Source organism: Coregonus clupeaformis, chromosome 18 (assembly GCF_020615455.1).
Source record: "Coregonus clupeaformis isolate EN_2021a chromosome 18, ASM2061545v1, whole genome shotgun sequence".
Lineage (NCBI taxonomy): Eukaryota > Metazoa > Chordata > Actinopteri > Salmoniformes > Salmonidae > Coregonus > Coregonus clupeaformis.
The window spans coordinates 42,797,915-42,817,013 of record NC_059209.1 but is presented as its reverse complement, the minus strand read 5'-3'; the positions used below and the strand labels follow the sequence as shown (position 1 = coordinate 42,817,013).

The window sequence follows — 19,099 nt, the reverse complement described above, 5'->3', positions numbered from 1 at the left end:
CGCTTTTGCACAGCAACCAAGGACGATATCTGTTCGAAGTTTACAGAGGGGGAGTTCACCATACGTGACTTAACATATTACAGCTACCACCTACTGGCAGTCCAAGAAAACCAAGAAAATGCAAGAGTCTATGGTGTCAGAAGTCCATGCTGCATCTCTGACATGACATATGCACCTTCACCCATGATGTACAGTGAGTGAAAAAAGTATTTGATCCCCAGCTGATTTTGTACATTTGCCCACTGACAAAGAAATGAGCAGTCTATAATTTTAATGGTAGGTTTATTTGAACAGTGAGAGACAGAATAACAACAACAAAATCCAGAAAAAATGCTTGTCAAAGATGTTATAAATTGATTTGCATTTTAATGAGGGAAATAAGTATTTGACCCCGTCTCAATCAGAAAGATTTCTGGCTCCCAGGTGTCTTTTATACAGGTAATGAGCTGAGATTAGGAGCACACTCTTAAAGGGAGTGCTCCTAATCTCATCTTGTTACCTGTATAAAAGACACCTGTCCACAGAAGCAATCAATCAATCAGATTCCAAACTCTCCACCATGCCCAAGACCAAAGAGCTCTCCAAGGATGTCAGGGACAAGATTGTAGACCTACACAAGGCTGGGATGGGCTACAAGACCATCACCAAGCAGCTTGGTGAGAAGGTGACAACAGTTGGTGCGATTATTCGCAAATGGAAGAAACACAAAATAACTGTCAATCTCCCTCTGCCTGGGGCTCCATGCAAGATCTCACCTCGTGGAGTTGCAATGATCATGAGAACTGTGAGGAATCATCCCAGAACTACACGGGATGATCTTGTCAATGATCTCAAGGCAGCAGGGACCATAGTCACCAAGAAAACAATTGGTAACACACTACGCCGTGAAGAACTGAAATCCTGCAGCGCCCGCAAGGTCCCCCTGCTCAAGAAAGCATATATACAGGCCCGTCTGAAGTTTGCCAATGAACATCTGAATGATTCAGAGGAGAACTGGGTGAAAGTGTTGTGGTCAGATGAGACCAAAATGGAGCTCTTTGGCATCAACTCAACTCACCATGTTTGGAGGAGGAGGAATGCTGCCTATGACCCCAAGAACACCATCCCCACCGTCAAACATGGAGGTGGAAACATTATGCTTTGGGGGTGTTTTTCTGCTAAGGGGACAGGACAACTTCACAAATGGGACCATGGACGGGGCCATGTACCGTCAAATCTTGGGTGAGAACCTCCTTTCCTCAGCCAGGGCATTGAAAATGGGTCGTGGGTGGGTATTCCAGCATGACAATGACCCAAAACACACAGCCAAGCAACAAAGGAGTGGCTCAAGAAGAAGCACATTAAGGTCCTGGAGTGGCCTAGCCAGTCTCCAGACCTTAATCCCATAGAAAATCTGTGGAGGGAGCTGAAGGTTCGAGTTGCCAAACGTCAGCCTCAAAACATTAATGACTTGGAGAAGATCTGCAAAGAGGAGTGGGACAAAATCCCTCCTGAGATGTGTGCAAACCTGGTGGCCAACTACAAGAAACGTCTGACCTCTGTGATTGCCAACAAGGGTTTTGCCACCAAGTACTAAGTCATGTTTTGCAGAGGGGTCAAATACTTATTTCCCTCATTAAAATGCAAATCAATTTATAACATTTTTGACATGCGTTTTTCTGGATTTGTTTGTTGTTATTCTGTCTCTCACTGTTCAAATAAACCTACCATTAAAATTATAGACTGATAATTTCTTTGTCAGTGGGCAAACGTACAAAATCAGCAGGGGATCAAATACTTTTTTCCCTCACTGTATTTATTTCCCCCTGACGTGATGCATGACTTCCTTGAGGGCATCATACCTGCTGTACTGAGGTTGATGTTACAGGAGCTTGTGAAGACAAAACAAATCACTGTGGCCCAGCTAAATTACGAGATAACTTCCCCTATGACAACTACGACAGAGCATCCAGACGACCACCACCACTATCTGAGCATGTCCTGAGGAAGAATGGGCAGCTGGCTGGGAGTGCATCTGAGAAATTCACCATCTTTTGATCGCTTCCCCAAATGATTGGATCCCAAATAGTTAGCTGTGATGCATGGGAAGTGTTACAGGAGGGGGTGCAGTTCCGGAGCGATCCACCAGGTGTCCTCCTCCGACAACCTTTGGCACCTCCTCACTCACAGTCTGGACTAATCATGATGCTATTGGTGTCACCTGTGTCTACCTGTTCACCTGTGTATTTATGCCCTCACTTCCCTGTGTTCCCTCGCTCAGTTTTCTCTGCTAGTTTCACTATGCCAAGCAGTACTAATCAGCGTCTGATCGCGGGACATATGGACAGGTCCCTGTTTAGTTATTATTTCAGTCACAGTTAGTATTTCTTATTTTGGCTGGCAGCCTGCTTTTTTAAGTCTTATTTGCTCCACCTTTCTTTTTCTTGTAAAGTCCGTTATTTTGTATCCTGGTTTCGGGACCATCAGTAAAGATCCTTGTTTCACCATCTCTGCCTACTGCCTACTGTCTATCCTGCACCGCACCTGGGTCACACCTCACACCAACCCTTACAGAAAACTGAGCAAGGGAACACAGGGAAGTGAGGGCATAAATACACAGGTGAACAGGTAGACCCCAATAAGATAATGATTAGTCCAGACTGCGAGTGAGGAGGTGCCTAAGGTTGTCGGAGGATGACACCTAGTGGGTCGCTCCGGAACTGCGACACCCCCTCCTGTAACAGGGAAGTGTACCTGTTACTGAGAGACATTGGGACATAATCATGATGCCTACCATCAAAAGGTCTTGGAAGAGAACATTATGGAATTGCATGCTCTTTTTCAAGAAGTCTTCCCAAACAAGCAAACACCCAAGATGCACTTTCTGATCCATTACCCCCGACAGCTGATGGCATATGGAGCACTTATCCATCTATTGTGTATGCGCTTTGAAGCCAAACATCCGTACTTCAAGAGAATTTACATCATCTGCAACTACAAAAACATTGCAAAGACACTGGCCAAAAGACACCAGATGAGACAATGCTGGGAGCAGTCAAAGAACACTTGCTTAGGAAGCACAGTACCACTCTGCGCAGACAAGAGAGACATCCCAATTCATGCCCTCTCAGTCTCTGTCACTTGTGCTCTGCAGGCTAGATTTGGAGAGGATCTGAATCCAGACCATGTCAACAAAATGTGCATCACTGTAGACAGCGTGTCATACAAGATTGGCGATTGTCTGGTGATTGGGATGGCGCACACTGAGGAGATTCCAGTGTTCTTCAAAGTAAACCACATATACAGCATATTGGGCAGCTGGTATTTGTGTGGAAAGCTCATGACTCCCTCTTGTTTCAACAGCCATGCACATGCCCGTGTGGTTGAGGACAGTCTCCAGTGGGCAGCCGTGGTGCCTGGGGAGGAACTGGCATGCCATGGTCTGGACAGCTGCCTTGATCCCGAGGGGAGACTCACAATCCCTCTCCGACATTGGATTTGCAGGTGATTTTGTCTTGACTAAAATTGAGATGGAGTCTTGCGTCTTGTGTTTCAGCATTTAAACAGCGTTTGATATCTTGGTTTTAAGAGGATGGGTCTTGGTCTGTAGACTTGGCTCCAGTCTTGACTCCAATGCAATATATAATCCTGTAACACAACTACTGCTATTAATCTCATATCTAATAAAACTTTTTCAACAGACCACCTCATCAATGGTGAGACACTCATGGGCTTGAACAACAGGATGATCGAACAGCTGTTTCCTGTCATGAATACATTTTAGTCATTTAGCAGACGCTCTTATCCAGAGCGACTTACAGTTAATGAATTTTTATTTTTTTCCCGTACTGGTCCCCCATGGGAATCGAACCCACAACCCTGGAGTTGCAAGTGCATTGCTCTACCAACTGAGCAACACAGGACTAAATTAATTGGAAATTTAAAGAAGTATGTAACTGTGAGGTATTCAGCAACTATTTTTCGATATAATAATCTCTATATAATTGTTCCTTGTACAACAAAGCTATTGAACTTGTAATACCATAACAAGAATTCATACTTTGTTTCTTGCTGTATAGATTCTACACCCTGTTTTGTATTTGTGACGACAGAACTAAACATGTAAACGTATATGCTTCTATGTCTCCCGAGTGGCGCAGTGGTCTAAGGCACTGCATCGCAGTGCCACTAGAGATCCTGGTTTGAATCCAGGCTCTGTCGTAGCCGGCCGCGACCGGGAGACCTATGGGGCGGTGCACAGTTGGCCCAGCGTCGTCCGGGGTAGTGAAGTTGGTAGAGCATGGCGTTTGCAACGCCAGGGTTGTGGGTTCGTTTCCCACGGGGGGCCAGTATAAAAAATTATGTATGCACTCACTAACAAGTCGCTCTGGATAAGAGCGTCTGCTAAATGACTTAAATGTCTCAGCTCTCGCCAACCAACAACCACGATCCACCAACCAACACAAAACTGTGGCCCACAATATTCACCCTTCCTGAGTTCCCCGCAGTATAATCTCAACCAACAGAGTGAAGATGCCCACTCATTGGTCCAAGTGGAGGAGCCAAATCATCCAAGTTTTATTTGATAGTTTCTAAATTGGCACGTCATGTAAGTTTGTTTGTGTGTGTAGTCATGTGATGTGTTATGCTGTAATGGAACACTACATTGATTTACTATTTTCAAAGGTACCCTACAAGCAGACAATATACCGACGTCTGTACATCACTGGTGGCCAACTACCCATTTCTAAGGGACCGTATAGGACAAGGATATTTTTACTTTATTTTTTTACACATTTCACAATAACGTGTGTTCATTACTAATAACTACATCTCCATTCTCCTTTACTAAGGAATCATGGCATGGGATGATTTAAAAAAAATATTTAAAAAATAAAGACAACCTCTTGTCTGCAAAACAGAGGTTGCAATCATCAGAGCTAAGTTCACACAGAAAAGGAGTTCTGATGGGAATGCAGGCCCAGCATTAAAGACAGCTAAGTTTTGTGGCTAACCTTACCCCTACCCCTAAACCTAAACTTAGTTCCAGCAAGTGTTTGCTTGTCAACAAAGTTGCAGTTAATAGTTTGTGAGTATAATTTGAGTATATATGGACCATACAATATATGTGACTATCCAATGAAGTGGGAACATTCAGAGCTTTACCTGTGCATATGTGTGTTTCTGTCATAGGTGACTATAATGTGCATGATGTGGAGCTACTTGGGGGCGTGTCTGCTACACCACTTTTGAACCAAGTAAATAACAGTCGTATAATTGTCAACATATGCTCATTGGATCATGAATTTGAAACAAACTCTCACTTTTCTTATTCTGACGAAATTGACTGGTATTGTACTAAACTTTACTAGGCATTGATGCGGAGTGCAGAGGACACTTTCAGTGTGACAAAGCAAATCGAAAGAATGAAGGAGGAATGCAAAAGAAACCATCCTGACCTTAGCCTCCTGCAGGACAAAATGAAGAGGAACCCGGTGGAGAGAGACCATTTTATCGGCACCCACCACACCAAAGAGATCCTTAATGAGTTTCCTGCACTGCGTCACTGCAGCATTGTGAGTTAGGTCACACATTTTCCATTTTTTAAGTCTGTGAATTAAGTTAAACCTACAGAAATACAATGTGTGCTAATAATATTTTCAGATCTTCTCAGAAATGTATCAAGTCCATGGAATGGATATAGACAAAAAGATAATTCAAGGACTCCGCAAGGCTAGTGGCAAAATGCTAGCAGAGGTAGAGAGGCGAGGGGTGAGGACATCATCCTGCTGTTTCGACAGTCCCTGAAGGACAATACAGAAGAGGCACACAGGGGTATTTGATCTTATTCTTTCCTTTCTCTAATGTAGTCAACACATAGTACATTAAAAATATGTATTTTGAAATAAAATTAGCAAGTGTAGTAAGATCATTGCTTTACTTTCCTTGGACTGGAGACCACAGCAGCGATCCTGCTCTTGCCCGACCTCTTCACCCGAGTGGCCTTTATGTCCGTGACAAGGTATGCCTATGCACAAATCTGTTTCTTCATAAACATAAGTGTGCATTCTTATATAAAAATTCAACTGAACATTTATTATGTTAATTGTATGTGTATTAATCTTTTCTTCCTTTTGTTGACACAGATGTCACCGCTCCCCACTCCTTTACTGCACATCGGCAGAAATCCATTTCACCATGAGAGTGAAATCACGCTGGCCTCTGATGGGGAGAACATCCACGCCCTAGAGGACGTCCCCATGGGACTTGGGGCTCTGCCAGAGCTGTATTTTTTTTTTTTTTCGGGTGAAATTTCCCAAAAATGTCAGAAAAACATATGTTCTTAAGTTACTGTGTTCTGGGGATAAGAGAAGTTGGGGTGAAGTTACCAGGGCCGGTCATAAGGATGGCAAACTTCCTAACATAACTAAGTGGTTGTTGGGCAAGTGGCTGTTGGACACACACACTAAAGCAGCAAAATGCAATCTGTATTTAGCATCAAATCTACAATATTGTTAGTTTACCTATGATTCATTTTTAATGTATGTTTTTATTGTACATCATTCTTTTTTATTTATTTTTATGTAAATGAAAAGCACTATACAAAGTAAATGTATTATTTATTATGGTCTGACATGTCTGCAGAAATGTTGCGATTTTGTAATTTGTTTTATTTGGTAAATTCTTTTGTAAATATTCATTCACATTTGTGGTGCCACTAAATAAACAACTATTTAAATCAATGTTGTCAATGTTGTTATTATTATTAAAATGTGTTTTTAACAGGGAGTTAAGAAAATTAACCCCAAAAGGTTATTAGAGGAACCATTAAAGGGGTTCTTCGAATAACCTTTTTCAAGGGTTCTTAGAAAAACTTATAGGGGTTCCCCCACAGTTTCAATTTGAAGAACCCCTAAAGGATACTCGAGGAAGCTTAACTTTTTAAAGTGTAAATTTGATATGTGTTTAAAAAAACAATTAGACCTGAGTTTTGTTCTAGATTTTATACAAAGACACTGCATAGATATTGCTAACACAAGTCTGACTGAATCACTCTCTAAATTCTTGTTAACTCCTTTTACTGTCAATATGGGAGGGTAATTCTCTGAGAAACTGTCACATAGTAAACACCTGATTTAATTTAAATGGATTTTACTTAATTCGATCATAAGACTAGTGTATAAAAGGGGTGTGGATGGTTGTTGAAAGTCAGGAAGGAAGGACGCAGTTCTGACAAGAAGAATACTAAGTAACTTATATACTAAGTAAATACTAAGGCTGCATTCCAAACACTTAAAAGACACCCTCTCCCCTCAGCCCTCAAATTAAGTGGACACTTCTGATGACGTATCATGACGTCTGACAAGTTGACACTTGCAGGGCAAGGGGCGAGGGAATAAATAATGCATTTTAAATGGGCCGCTCTTGCCCGTATATTTGTCACTCGTCCATCCCACGGCTGTGTTTTCAGTCATCATGCGCTACAGTCAATTATGATTGCATTTCATATCTTGGCTAGAAGACAACGCATCCGCAGACATCGAATGTTAGCCATCAGACTATATCCGATAAATCGAAAATGACAATGTATAAGTGTGATGTCAGGGAAAGTTGTATGCGCAAGCTAACGTTTCCAAAAGCTAACCAAACAACAACAACATTACTTTTATGATATGTGTTTGAGCTGTCATGTGCATTAGTAGCACAATTTCTAACTTACTTACATCACGAATTGAATTATGGGGCGTTTCAGGCCCCGGAGTGAACATAATTGTACACTCGCAAACTCGATCAAAAACGAGGGCTGAGGGGCTTACGTTGCCAACTTCCCTTGCTTGGCTGATCATTTGGACCGACGACAAAGATGGCCGCGGGGATTCCCCCAAGGGCATAAGGTGAAGGTAAGTGGAGGAGGGTGTGTCTTTTATGTGTTTGAAACACAGTCTAAGACTTCCAACGCCTCACGAGGTGGCACTGCCCTATTAACCCGCCACTGAATATTTATAGATAGATAAGTGGTGCGATAGATGACAGCTACAGTACAGCATCCTGATCACCCAGAAGCCTTTGCAGCTTGTCAGTGGTAATAAGCAAGAAGGAAGCAGCTAATGATTACTTACCTTCCAGAACACAGAGTCAAAGTCGGTTCCGTGGAACTTGTCTGGCATTCCGGCTGCTGTCAACTTGGGTCCAAGGAGAGTGACAAACTCTTCGAAATCCACCTGACCATCACCTGTTGATGACAGGAATTTGATGACACCTGTTAGTGTGTGTGTGTGTGTGTGTGTGTGTGTGTGTGTGTGTGTGTGTGTGTGTGGGTGTGAACGCCCGTGTGTGTCGTGAATGTGTGTATGCGTGCCTGTGTGCATGCCTGTGTGCGTGCCTGTGTGTGTGTCCGTGTACGTGGGTACGTCAGTGTATGCGTGTGTGTGTGTGTGTGTGTGTGTGTGTGTGTGTGTGTGTGTGTGTGTATCTCACCGTCCATGTCCAGTCTCTGTATGATGACCTCCAGCTCCACCTCGTTGGGCATGTACCCCAGGGACCTCATGGCCATGCCCAGCTCTTGCTTAGAGATGAAGCCATTCCCATCACGGTCAAATACCTTGAACGCCTCGCGGATCTCTGTGAGGAAGACAACACAGAGAAGTGTTATAGAACCAGCCTACCTGTGTCGTGCGCCTAACCGCTAACTAACTTCTATTTCCTAAATAAGGTTTTCAATAGGCTACACAAGCGACTGGTCAATCTCTACCAACGAACGTAGCGGATGCTCTGGAGACAATGAAAAAACAGAACAGTTAAATGAATTATCGTTTTTTTCTCGAACAGCAATCACAGGTCTCCAAGGGGAAAAGTGATGTGAGGTGAACAAATGGCGCATTCACTTTCACAGTGTATAGATTGGATCTTAAGACAGCCATTGTGGCCATTTTGACAGACCAAAATGCATCTGTTAAAAAAACGAACTAGGTTACTTTATGTAAAAGGTCACTTCAGGACAAAAGTGTATGACAGAAACCCAAGAAGAAGAAATGTTTTAAACTAATCAAAAGCATAGCAGAGATCTGTGTAATGACGAGAAATGCATATCTCCGCCCTAACAATGGGAGTCGTTGTACCAAAGGCAGGAAGGCAGGTGACAAGCTTCGGTCTACATATTAAGCCCATAGAAACTAATTGGGCTTCTTCTGGGCAGATTTTGGCGAGAGTGAGCCCTCTCATTTTGCTTCTTCCTATCTGAGCATGCTGACCAGGTCCATCCTTAAAATACTTCTCACACAGCTCAAAAGCCCCTTTCCTTACGAGTGACCGAATCCCATCATTCATATGACTATCGCCCAGTCAAATAACTGATTGTAAAAGATGTAACATACAGGAGACCGGTTCAGGTGATGAGGAACAATCTTCCCTACATACACTTGATGATGGGTAGATCTGGGATGAATCTGCTCCGGTATTTACTCTGATTGCTTTTGCAGTAGCCAAGAATCACAAACCACATTGTTGAAATAATAATGTACGGTATTAGATGTGTTAAGTCAGTGTAAGCCTTATGGAAATGAAATGTAGCTCTGTGAGATTATACATTATAGATAACATTTGCAGGTCGAAAATAGGTGACTGCAAATATGCCTATGTAAATAAAAAAGATTTGGAACCCCATTTGAATATGAATGAAATTGAATAAATCTAGAATTGAATGCATAAGGGAAAATTGTATATATTCCTTAAAACTATTCCTAGTACAGTGATTACAGAAAGCAGGAATGAGTAGATGTACAGTAACTATCACTAAGTATAATGCAATATCATAATAAAATATACTTATTTCACCCTATAGCTCATTGTTAGTGACATGCAGTGTAGTAAATATGATTTGCTGTTGCAGATGTAATGGGGTGTCAGAACAGGGATATATGGGCATGTCCCTGGCCAAAATAAACCCCTGACTCCTTTTGACAAATATTTTGGGCAAGAAAGAAAAACAAAATGTGAGATGGAAGAATGAAAACATTGTGTATTGTATACATAAGGTGATGCCAATGCTTTAGGAAATAGTTTATTATTATTTCAAGGCGCAGAACGGAATGGATACCCATCTGCTACAGGGACAGGGGCACTTGGCTATCATGTATTACAATGGATTACAATGTGACACACAATTTATGAGGTGGAGCAGAGTGACATTTCCCCACCCCAGCTGCTTCCGATCCTATTAACAACACCTCCAAATACACCTGAGGTCCCTCGCTCCATCTTTTTCTGGTGTTTGCTGTATAACCAGCTCTGCAGCAGAGCAGAGACCTATTCTATTGAAAAGCTCAAACGCTGTCTCTCAGGAGGGGCGAGACTCTTAGAGGAGGTGTCAGCACCGTTTTAGAAGGTCTATATCTCTTACGTTGGGCTTTAGTTACTGATTGATTAAACACCGGGGTTGAATAAAACATCCGAACAGGTTGAATACCACGGTACACATAAAGTAAACGTTTGCCGTAGTTAAAATGTGTCATAGTTTTACAACTATATAAAATACATATATTATTCAGTGTTTGTTCATGCTTGGTTAGAGAAATATGGTCATTCTCTCTGGCCAATAATATGAACTATAAGAGAGTTACACTATAACAACTAATGACAATATACACTCAGTGGTCAGTTTATTAGGTACACTAGTACTGGGTCGGAGCCACCTTTGCCTCCAGAACAGCCTGAATTCTTTGGGACATGGAAAAGTTGATCAATTGGTCTCAAGGGACCTAGCGTGTTCCCCACACTATTACCCCACTGCCACCAGCCTGTACTGTTGACACCAGGCAGGATGGGGCCATGGACTCATCCTGCTTATGCCAGATCCTGACTCTGACATCAGCATGACACAACAGGAACTGGGATTCGTCAGACCAGGCAATGTTTTTCCACTCTTCAATTGCCCAGTGTTTGTGATCGCGTGCCCACTGGAGTTGCTTCTTCTTGTTTTTAGCTGATAGGAGTGGAACCCGGTGTGGTTGTCTGCTGCAATAGTCAATACGTGACAAGGACCGACAAGTTGTGCATTCCGAGATGCCGTTCTGCACACCACTGTCGTACTGTACCGATATTTGCCTGTTTGTGGACCGCCTGTTAGCTTGCACAATTCTTGCCATTCTCCTTCAACCTCTCATAAACTAGCTGTTTTAGCCCACAGGACTGCCCCTTCCTTACTGGATGTTTTTTGTTTGTCGCACCATTCTCGGTAAACTCTAGACACTGTTGTGCGTGAAAAGCCCAGGAGGACAGCCATTTTCTGAGCTACTGGAACCGGCGTACCTGGCACCAACGATAATATCACGCTCAAAATCGCTTAGGTAACTTGTTTCGCTCATGTTAAATCGAACAGTAACTGAATTCTTCGATGCCTGTCTGCCTGCTTTATATAGCAAGCCACGGCCACGTGACTCACTGTATGTAGGAGCAAAATATTTTCGTAAACGGGGTACCTAATAACCTGGCCATTGAGTGTAAATTTGACACCATTGCCAATACTTGTCAGCACAAGACATCTATTAACATTCATCAAATAAATCAAGACAAACTCCTAACTACATTTCTCAGAAAATAAGGGATTATGGTGTTGAACTGAGCAGATGTGTATTTGGTGCTCTCCTGCCAATTTCGGATAAATTATTTTAATCTCTTATTTTAAATCCTTGTAACACGAACAGCAATTTTTTTGGGACAATTTCAGGCATATCTATAACCATTATGAATCGACTCAACCATAGTCCTTCTAAAACAAGAAGAACAACTAGCATCGACAACATAGTTCAGGCTAGGCCAGTTAGCCCTGCTAATTCAGCTAGCTCTACTAATACAGTTAGCCCCTCACACCACGAGTCTGACATGGCAACCAATAATGTCGACGACCTAAACCAGAACCAGCGCAAAGGGGTCTTGGAATCAATCTCTTCCATGAGGGCGGACTTCCAACAAACTCGAAAGTGTCGTAACAGGGATTATTAAGGTTAAACGTGACCTTCAACTCCATGCGCTTTGACGAAGCAGAGGAACACATTAGCACGGTGGAAGATACTGTCAAAACAACGACTGAAAATTTGGAAAAGCTCGCTCGAGAACCCCCACAGGAGGTTAAATTTGAAACGGGTTAATCTACCCGAAAAAGTGGAAAATAGTGCTGAGGCATTGGGGCCGGACATCTTTCCAGATCCCCTGCGCATTGAAAGAGCCCATCAGCTTCCAGCTCCTAAAGGCCCAAGTCCTTATCATGAAGTTTCTCAAATTTTTAAGTCCGACTGATGTGGAAAACCAGGGCCAAAGGCAAAGTGATGTACGGGGACCAAGATATCATATTCTTCTCTGACCTATCCGCGGACCTGCACCAAAAAAGAAAAGGCTACGATGGGGTTAAACGCCAGCTCAGATCCCTCCCTCAACATTGCTTATGGAATAGCTTTCCAAGCTAAACTACGTCTGACTTACAATGGACGGTCACACGAGTTTGAATCTCCCTCTCAATCCTAGGCATTCATCCGTGTCTTTTTTCTAGTCGTGTTGCCGCTGTGAAGTTTATCACCACCCTGTACTACGGCGAATTAAACTACCTTGGATTATGTGACTGTTTACAAGCTAGCTAACTTACATTAGCCAATTTGTTGGCAGCTAGCTAGCATAACATTTAAATGAATAGCATGGCGAGCTAGCCCACTCAAAATGTCCTTATATTACTTGTAGCCTGTTTGTGCTCATTAGTTAGCCAAGTTTCTTCCGTATGACAGGCGAGATAGCTGTCCATTAATCTTTGGACATCAAGTTTAAGTTTATTTTTGTTATGTTGATCATTCTCTTCCATTGGATGACGTGAGACTCTGTAAAATGCCGGTGAAGATGTTTAACTCCATGTCAACAGACTCGAAATGGCTAACGATACCTCACTTATTTAGCCAGTGAGCCAGCCATAACACTGAGGGACCTTATCCGTTCATTCTGCATCACGAGAAGCATCGAGACTATTTTAAATAAAGCCTTAAAAGTCTTAATCATATCGTTGGACTAAAATGATTGACACTCACATGCATGCCGGACATTCATGTGGGTAAAGGGCCTTTGTTTTGACTTGGTAGCTACTACAGACCCTGTGTTGCGGATGATCATATACAACTATATTGTACTGTCCATACTGTAACGTTAACGTTAGTCTCATGCTTCACCAACTAATGTTACTGTTTTAGGTGGAGTTATTCTTTATTATACAATGGGTGGGTCTAATCCTGAATGCTGATTGGTTAAAACCGCATTCCAGCCGGTGTCTATTCCATAAATTACCGCCGGTTAAATCTATGACGTTAAAATGCTTATTTACTCAGTTCCATCTGACTGGCAATCCAGTGTCTCATTCAGTCCAGCCAAGCAATTTATGAACTTCATCTCCACTATAAATAGCATCTAGACATTATCTCACAATTCTTTTTAACTAACATTTCGTTTTCAATAGCTGAGAATTGTATAAACCTTGCTGACATTTGCAACATTGTTTCAATGCCTTGATAAGTTCATTTCCTGAGGATGGCTCACCCCTCACAGTTCTGGGGGACTTCAACCTCCCTACGTCTACCTTTGACTCATTTCTCTCTGCCTCCTTCTTTCCACTCCTCTCCTCTTTTGACCTCACCCTCTCACCGTCCCCCCCTACTCACAAGGCAGGCAATACGCTTGACCTCTTCTTTAATAGATGCTGTTATTCTACTAATCTCACTGCAACTCCCCTCCATGTCTCCGACCACTACTTTGTATCCTTTTCTCTCTCGCTCTCCTCCAACACTACTCACTCTGCCCCTACTCAGATGGTAATGCGCCGTCGCAACCTTCGCTCTCTCTCTCCCGCTACTCTCTCCTCATCCATCCTATCATCTCTTCCCTCTGCTCAATCCTTCTCCCTCCAATCTCCTGATTCTGCCTCCTCAAACCTCCACTCCTCCCTTTCTGCATCCTTTGACTCTCTATGTCCCCTATCCTCCCGGCCGGCTCGGTCCTCCCCTCCAGCTCCGTGGCTTGATGACTCATTGCGAGCTCACAGGACAGGGCTCCGGGCAGCCGAGCGGAAATGGAGGACAACTAGACTCCGTGCGGACCTGGCATCTTTTCACTCCCTCCTCTCTACATTTTCTTCATCTGTTTCTGCTGCTAAAGCCACTTTCTACCACTCTAAATTCCAAGCATCTGCCTCTAACCCTAGGAAGTTCTTTGCCACCTTCTCCTCCCTGCTGAATCCTCCTCCCCCTCCCCCCTCCTCCCTCTCTGTGGATGACTTCGTCAACCATTTTGAAAAGAAGGTTGACGACATCCGATCCTCGTTTGTTAAGTCAAATGATACTGCTGGTCCTGCTCACACTGCCCTACCCTATGCTTTGACTTCTTTCTCCCCTCTCTCTCCAGATAAAATCTTGCGACTTGTGACGGCCGGCCGCCCAACAACCTGCCCGCTTGACCCTATCCCCTCCTCTCTTCTCAAGACCATCTCCGGTGACCTTCTCCCTTACCTCACCTCGCTCATCAACTCATCCTTGACCGCTGGCTATGTCCCTTCCGTCTTCAAGAGAGCGAGAATTGCACCCCTTCTCAAAAGAACAGCACTCGATCCCTCTGATGTCAACAACTAAAGACCAGTATCCCTTCTTTCTTTTCTCTCCAAAACTCTTGAGCGTGCCGTCTTTAGCCAACTCTCTTGCTATCTCTCTCAGAATGACCTTCTTGATCCAAACCAGTCAGGTTTCAAGACTGGTCATTCAACTGAGACTGCTCTTCTCTGTGTCACGGAGGCTCTCCGCACTGCTAAAGCTAACTCTCTCTCCTCTGCTCTTGTCCTTCTAGACCTGTCTGCTGCGTTTGATACTGTGAACCATCAGATCCTCCTCTCCACCCTCTCCGAGCTTGGCATCTCCGGCGCGGCTCACTCTTGGATTGCGTCCTACCTGACCGGTCGCTCCTACCAAGTGGCGTGGTGAGAAGCTGTCTCCACACCACGTGCTCTCACCACTGGTGTCCCCCAGGGCTCAGTTCTAGGCCCTCTCCTATTCTCGCTATGTGACGTAAATGTAAAAATGTAAATGTAATGTGATCTCGGGCTGTCCCATAGTAATGAACTTGTCGGGAGTTGGGACCAGACAGACAGACAGGCAGGCAGGCAGCATTTCTCAGCCAGTCGAAATCATGAATCAGCTGGGATCGTTTTTATGGATATATACAAATTGTCAATTGAAAAAAGTTCAAACTAAACAAAGTGCAGCTAGTTTGCAGTCTTTCCAGCTTCAGTTTGAAGTGATTGTGTTAGCTGTGTTGTTGGCTAACTCCTCTGAACAACAGTGTCCTGACAAGTGAGTACATTTTCTATGCCAGGTGAAATCACGCCTCATTAGCTCATTGTTATGGATGTTTTCAAATAAATGTCACTAGAAAACAGCTTAAACAAATGCGAATGCAGCTACTTTACTGTTATTCTGGCTGCTTTTTGACATGACTGTAAAGTACCCGTAGTTGGCTAGCTAGCTAGCAAGCAAGGGATAAGAATGTTGCCAGCCATTTAGGCAATAGAACATTTAGAACAGAACAAAAAGACAGAATGACTGGGTCGCGTCTCTGGCAACCGAACCGATAGAACGAACGACCAGCCGGCTTGGGTAGCAACCCTAGATTTGAACTATATATTATGGAAGGATGAAATAGTATGAATAAATGTATCAAAATAACATTTTTTATTAAAATATGTCAATCATTATTTGAATATGTTGGTAACCCGTTGTATAAAAGTGATAATGCCTTAGAAGCCAGTGTTTGGAGGATATATTGGTACGGTTTGCCGGCACTCGACTACGTCTCGGGCCTAACAACACCCATGCCAATATATTCTCCAAACACCGGCTTCTCGGGCATTATCACTTAAGCATGTCACATAGCATGTTGCTAGGTATGCCTTTTGTTTGGTTCCTGAGGAGTAATAGTCGAGAGAAGGCAGGAGACACTTTGCTTTGTTTAGCGTCGCTTAGATTAGACTGCTCCTTTTACTGGATCAGTTGTCAACTTTACGATTAGGGAGAAGCTTTGGGTGTCTCGGTTAGGGAGACAGGGGAATGGGGTTCAGTGTTTTACTGTTAGGATAGATTTATGTTTGTTTGTTTCAAGAGATATTTACATATTTTTTCTGCTACAAAATACTCATGCGGTCCTTGTTACTAAACACATTTTAGATATGCGTTTATACTATAGCTTATTCAATGTTTTCATCTTTGGTTATATGACTTCAAATGCAAAACTGAAATGTACTTTGTGGAATGTCCATGGAGTTGGTAAACTATCCAAGCTTAAACAGGATATTACTAGGCTTAAACAACTTAATTAATCTATTGTGTTCCTACAAGAAACTCACTTGTTGAAGGATGAGCTAATTAAAGTATGCAGGAGATGGCAAGGGCAAGAGATGGCATCCTGTTTCTCCTCTCTTTCTCCTGGTATTATGGTTTTAATTAAAAAATCTGTTCCATTTCAAGTGGAAAATATTATAACTGATACAGCTGGTTGATACATTTTGATACAGAGAACTCTTTTAAATGAGCATATGAATATGGTTAATATACAGTGGGGAAAAAAAGTATTTAGTCAGCCACCAATTGTGCAAGTTCTCCCACTTAAAAATATGAGAGAGGCCTGTAATTTTCATCATAGGTACACGTCAACTATGACAGACAAATTGAGAAAAAATCAAATTGTAGGATTTTTAATGAATTTATTTGCAAATTATGGTGGAAAATAAGTATTTGGTCACCTACAAACAAGCAAGATTTCTGGCTCTCACAGACCTGTAACTTCTTCTTTAAGAGGCTCCTCTGTCCTCCACTCGTTACCTGTATTAATGGCACCTGTTTGAACTTGTTATCAGTATAAAAGACACCTGTCCACAAAATCAAACAGTCACACTCCAAACTCCACTATGACCAAGACCAAAGAGCTGTCAAAGGACACCAGAAACAAAATTGTAGACCTGCACCAGGCTGGGAAGATTGAATCTGCAATAGGTAAGCAGCTTGGTTTGAAGAAATCAACTGTGGGAGCAATTATTAGGAAATGGAAGACATACAAGACCACTGATAATCTCCCTCGATCTGGGGCTCCACGCAAGTTCTCACCCCGTGGGGTCAAAATGATCACAAGAACGGTGAGCAAAAATCCCAGAACCACACATGGGGACCTAGTGAATGACATGCAGAGAGCTGGGACCAAAGTAACAAAGCCTACCATCAGTAACACACTACGCCGCCAGGGACTCAAATCCTGCAGTGCCAGACGTGTCCCCCTGCTTAAGCCAGTACATGTCCAGGCCCGTCTGAAGTTTGCTTGAGTGCATTTGGATGATCCAGAAGAGGATTGGGAGAATGTCATATGGTCAGATGAAACCAAAATATAACTTTTTGGTAAAAACTCAACTCGTCGTGTTTGGAGGAAAAAGAATGCTGAGTTGCATCCAAAGAACACCATACCTACTGTGAAGCATGGGGGTGGAAACATCATGCTTTGGGGCTGTTTTTCTGCAAAGGGACCAGGACGACTGATCCGTGTAAAGGAAAGAATGAATGGGGCCATGTATCGTGAGATTTTGAGTGAAAACCTCCTTCCATCAGCAAGGGCATTGAAGATGAAACGTGGCTGTGTCTTTCAGCATGACAATGATCCCTAGCCAGTGACAATGGCCTAGCCAGTCTCCAGATCTCAACCCCATAGAAAATCTTTGGAGGGAGTTGAAAGTCTGTGTTGCCCAGCGACAGCCCCAAAACATCACTGCTCTAGAGGAGATCTGCATGGAAGAATGGGCCAAAATACCAGCAACAGTGTGTGAAAACCTTGTGAAGACTTACAGAAAATGTTTGACCTGTGTCATTGCCAACAAAGGGTATATAACAAAGTATTGAGAAACTTTTGTTATTGACCAAATACTTATTTTCCACCATAATTTGCAAATAAATTCATGAAAAATCCTACAATGTGATTTTCTGGGGAAAAAAATCTCATTTTGTCTGTCATAGTTGACGTGTACCTATGATGAAAATTACAGGCCTCTCTCATCTTTTTAACTGGGAGAACTTGCACAATTGGTGGCTGACTAAATTTTTTTTTTCCCCCACTGTATATGGTCGTAATGATGATAATGCAAAATTCTTTGAGAATTTCTTTCTCATTGATAGTGTAGCCTCCTTTCCTGGTAAAGTCCTAATGGCAGGGGATTTTAATTGCACTCTTGATCCTCATCTAGATCACTCTTCAGGTTTAGACACTTCCCACTCGCAGTGTAGAAAGAAACTACAGCATTTCATTAAGGATTCAAATCTATGTGATCCATGGAGGACTCAGAACCCGAGTAAAAGACAGTATTCATGTTACTCGTGGACATTTAAATCATGTTCTCGTATAGACTCATTTTTGTTTTTTTGCTCATTGCTTCCAAATGTAGCAGGAAGTGTATGTGATAGTATTGTTCTGAGGGACCATTCCCCTGTGTCATTTTTCTATAGGGATACAAAAGTAGTCAAAGGATCCTCTAGATGGCGCTTGCATCCCAGATGGTTACAGGACCCAGACTTATTACATTATGCTGGAGTGCATATAGATGTCTATTTTACATTGAACACTGATCAAACGTCAGTGTGTACCAGATGGGAGGCTTTCAAAGCATATATTAGGTGGCTAATGATACGTTTTATCAGTTTCAAATAAAATCAATTCAATCTGAAAATGAGAGAGATGGACAGTAAAATCAGAGAATTGGAGAGGGGAGCTTTTTTGGATAACTCATTAGAAGTAAACCAGGAATGATTTGCTCTTAAAGCTCCATATGAAGAACTTTACACCTCAAACGCTGCAAACAGCTTAATGAGGCTGAAACAGTCCTTCTATGACCAAGGTGAAAAACCTGGTAAATTAATGGCTTAGTGCATTAAGAAGTTCAATTCAGACAGAGCCATTAATGAAATTCATAATTTACAATTACAATTATCAATGGATCCTGTAGAAATAAACTAAACGTTTGCTTCCTACTTCAACACACTTTACAACTCTGAATCTCCTGATAACTTAACTA

The 19,099-nt window shown here is 42.6% G+C and overlaps 1 protein-coding gene across 1 annotated transcript in view; it reads right to left on the bottom strand.

The window, feature by feature from the left end:
- Positions 1–19,099, bottom strand: part of LOC121587311 (calcium-binding protein 7) — a 71,796-nt gene that overhangs the window by 8,112 nt on the left and 44,585 nt on the right. Inside the window, exons 2-3 of the mRNA XM_041904220.1 lie at positions 8,458–8,601; positions 8,100–8,212 (exon numbers count right to left, since the gene is read on the bottom strand). Coding sequence (XP_041760154.1) covers positions 8,100–8,212; positions 8,458–8,601 — 257 coding nt within the window. The remainder of the gene's footprint in view (positions 1–8,099; positions 8,213–8,457; positions 8,602–19,099) is intronic.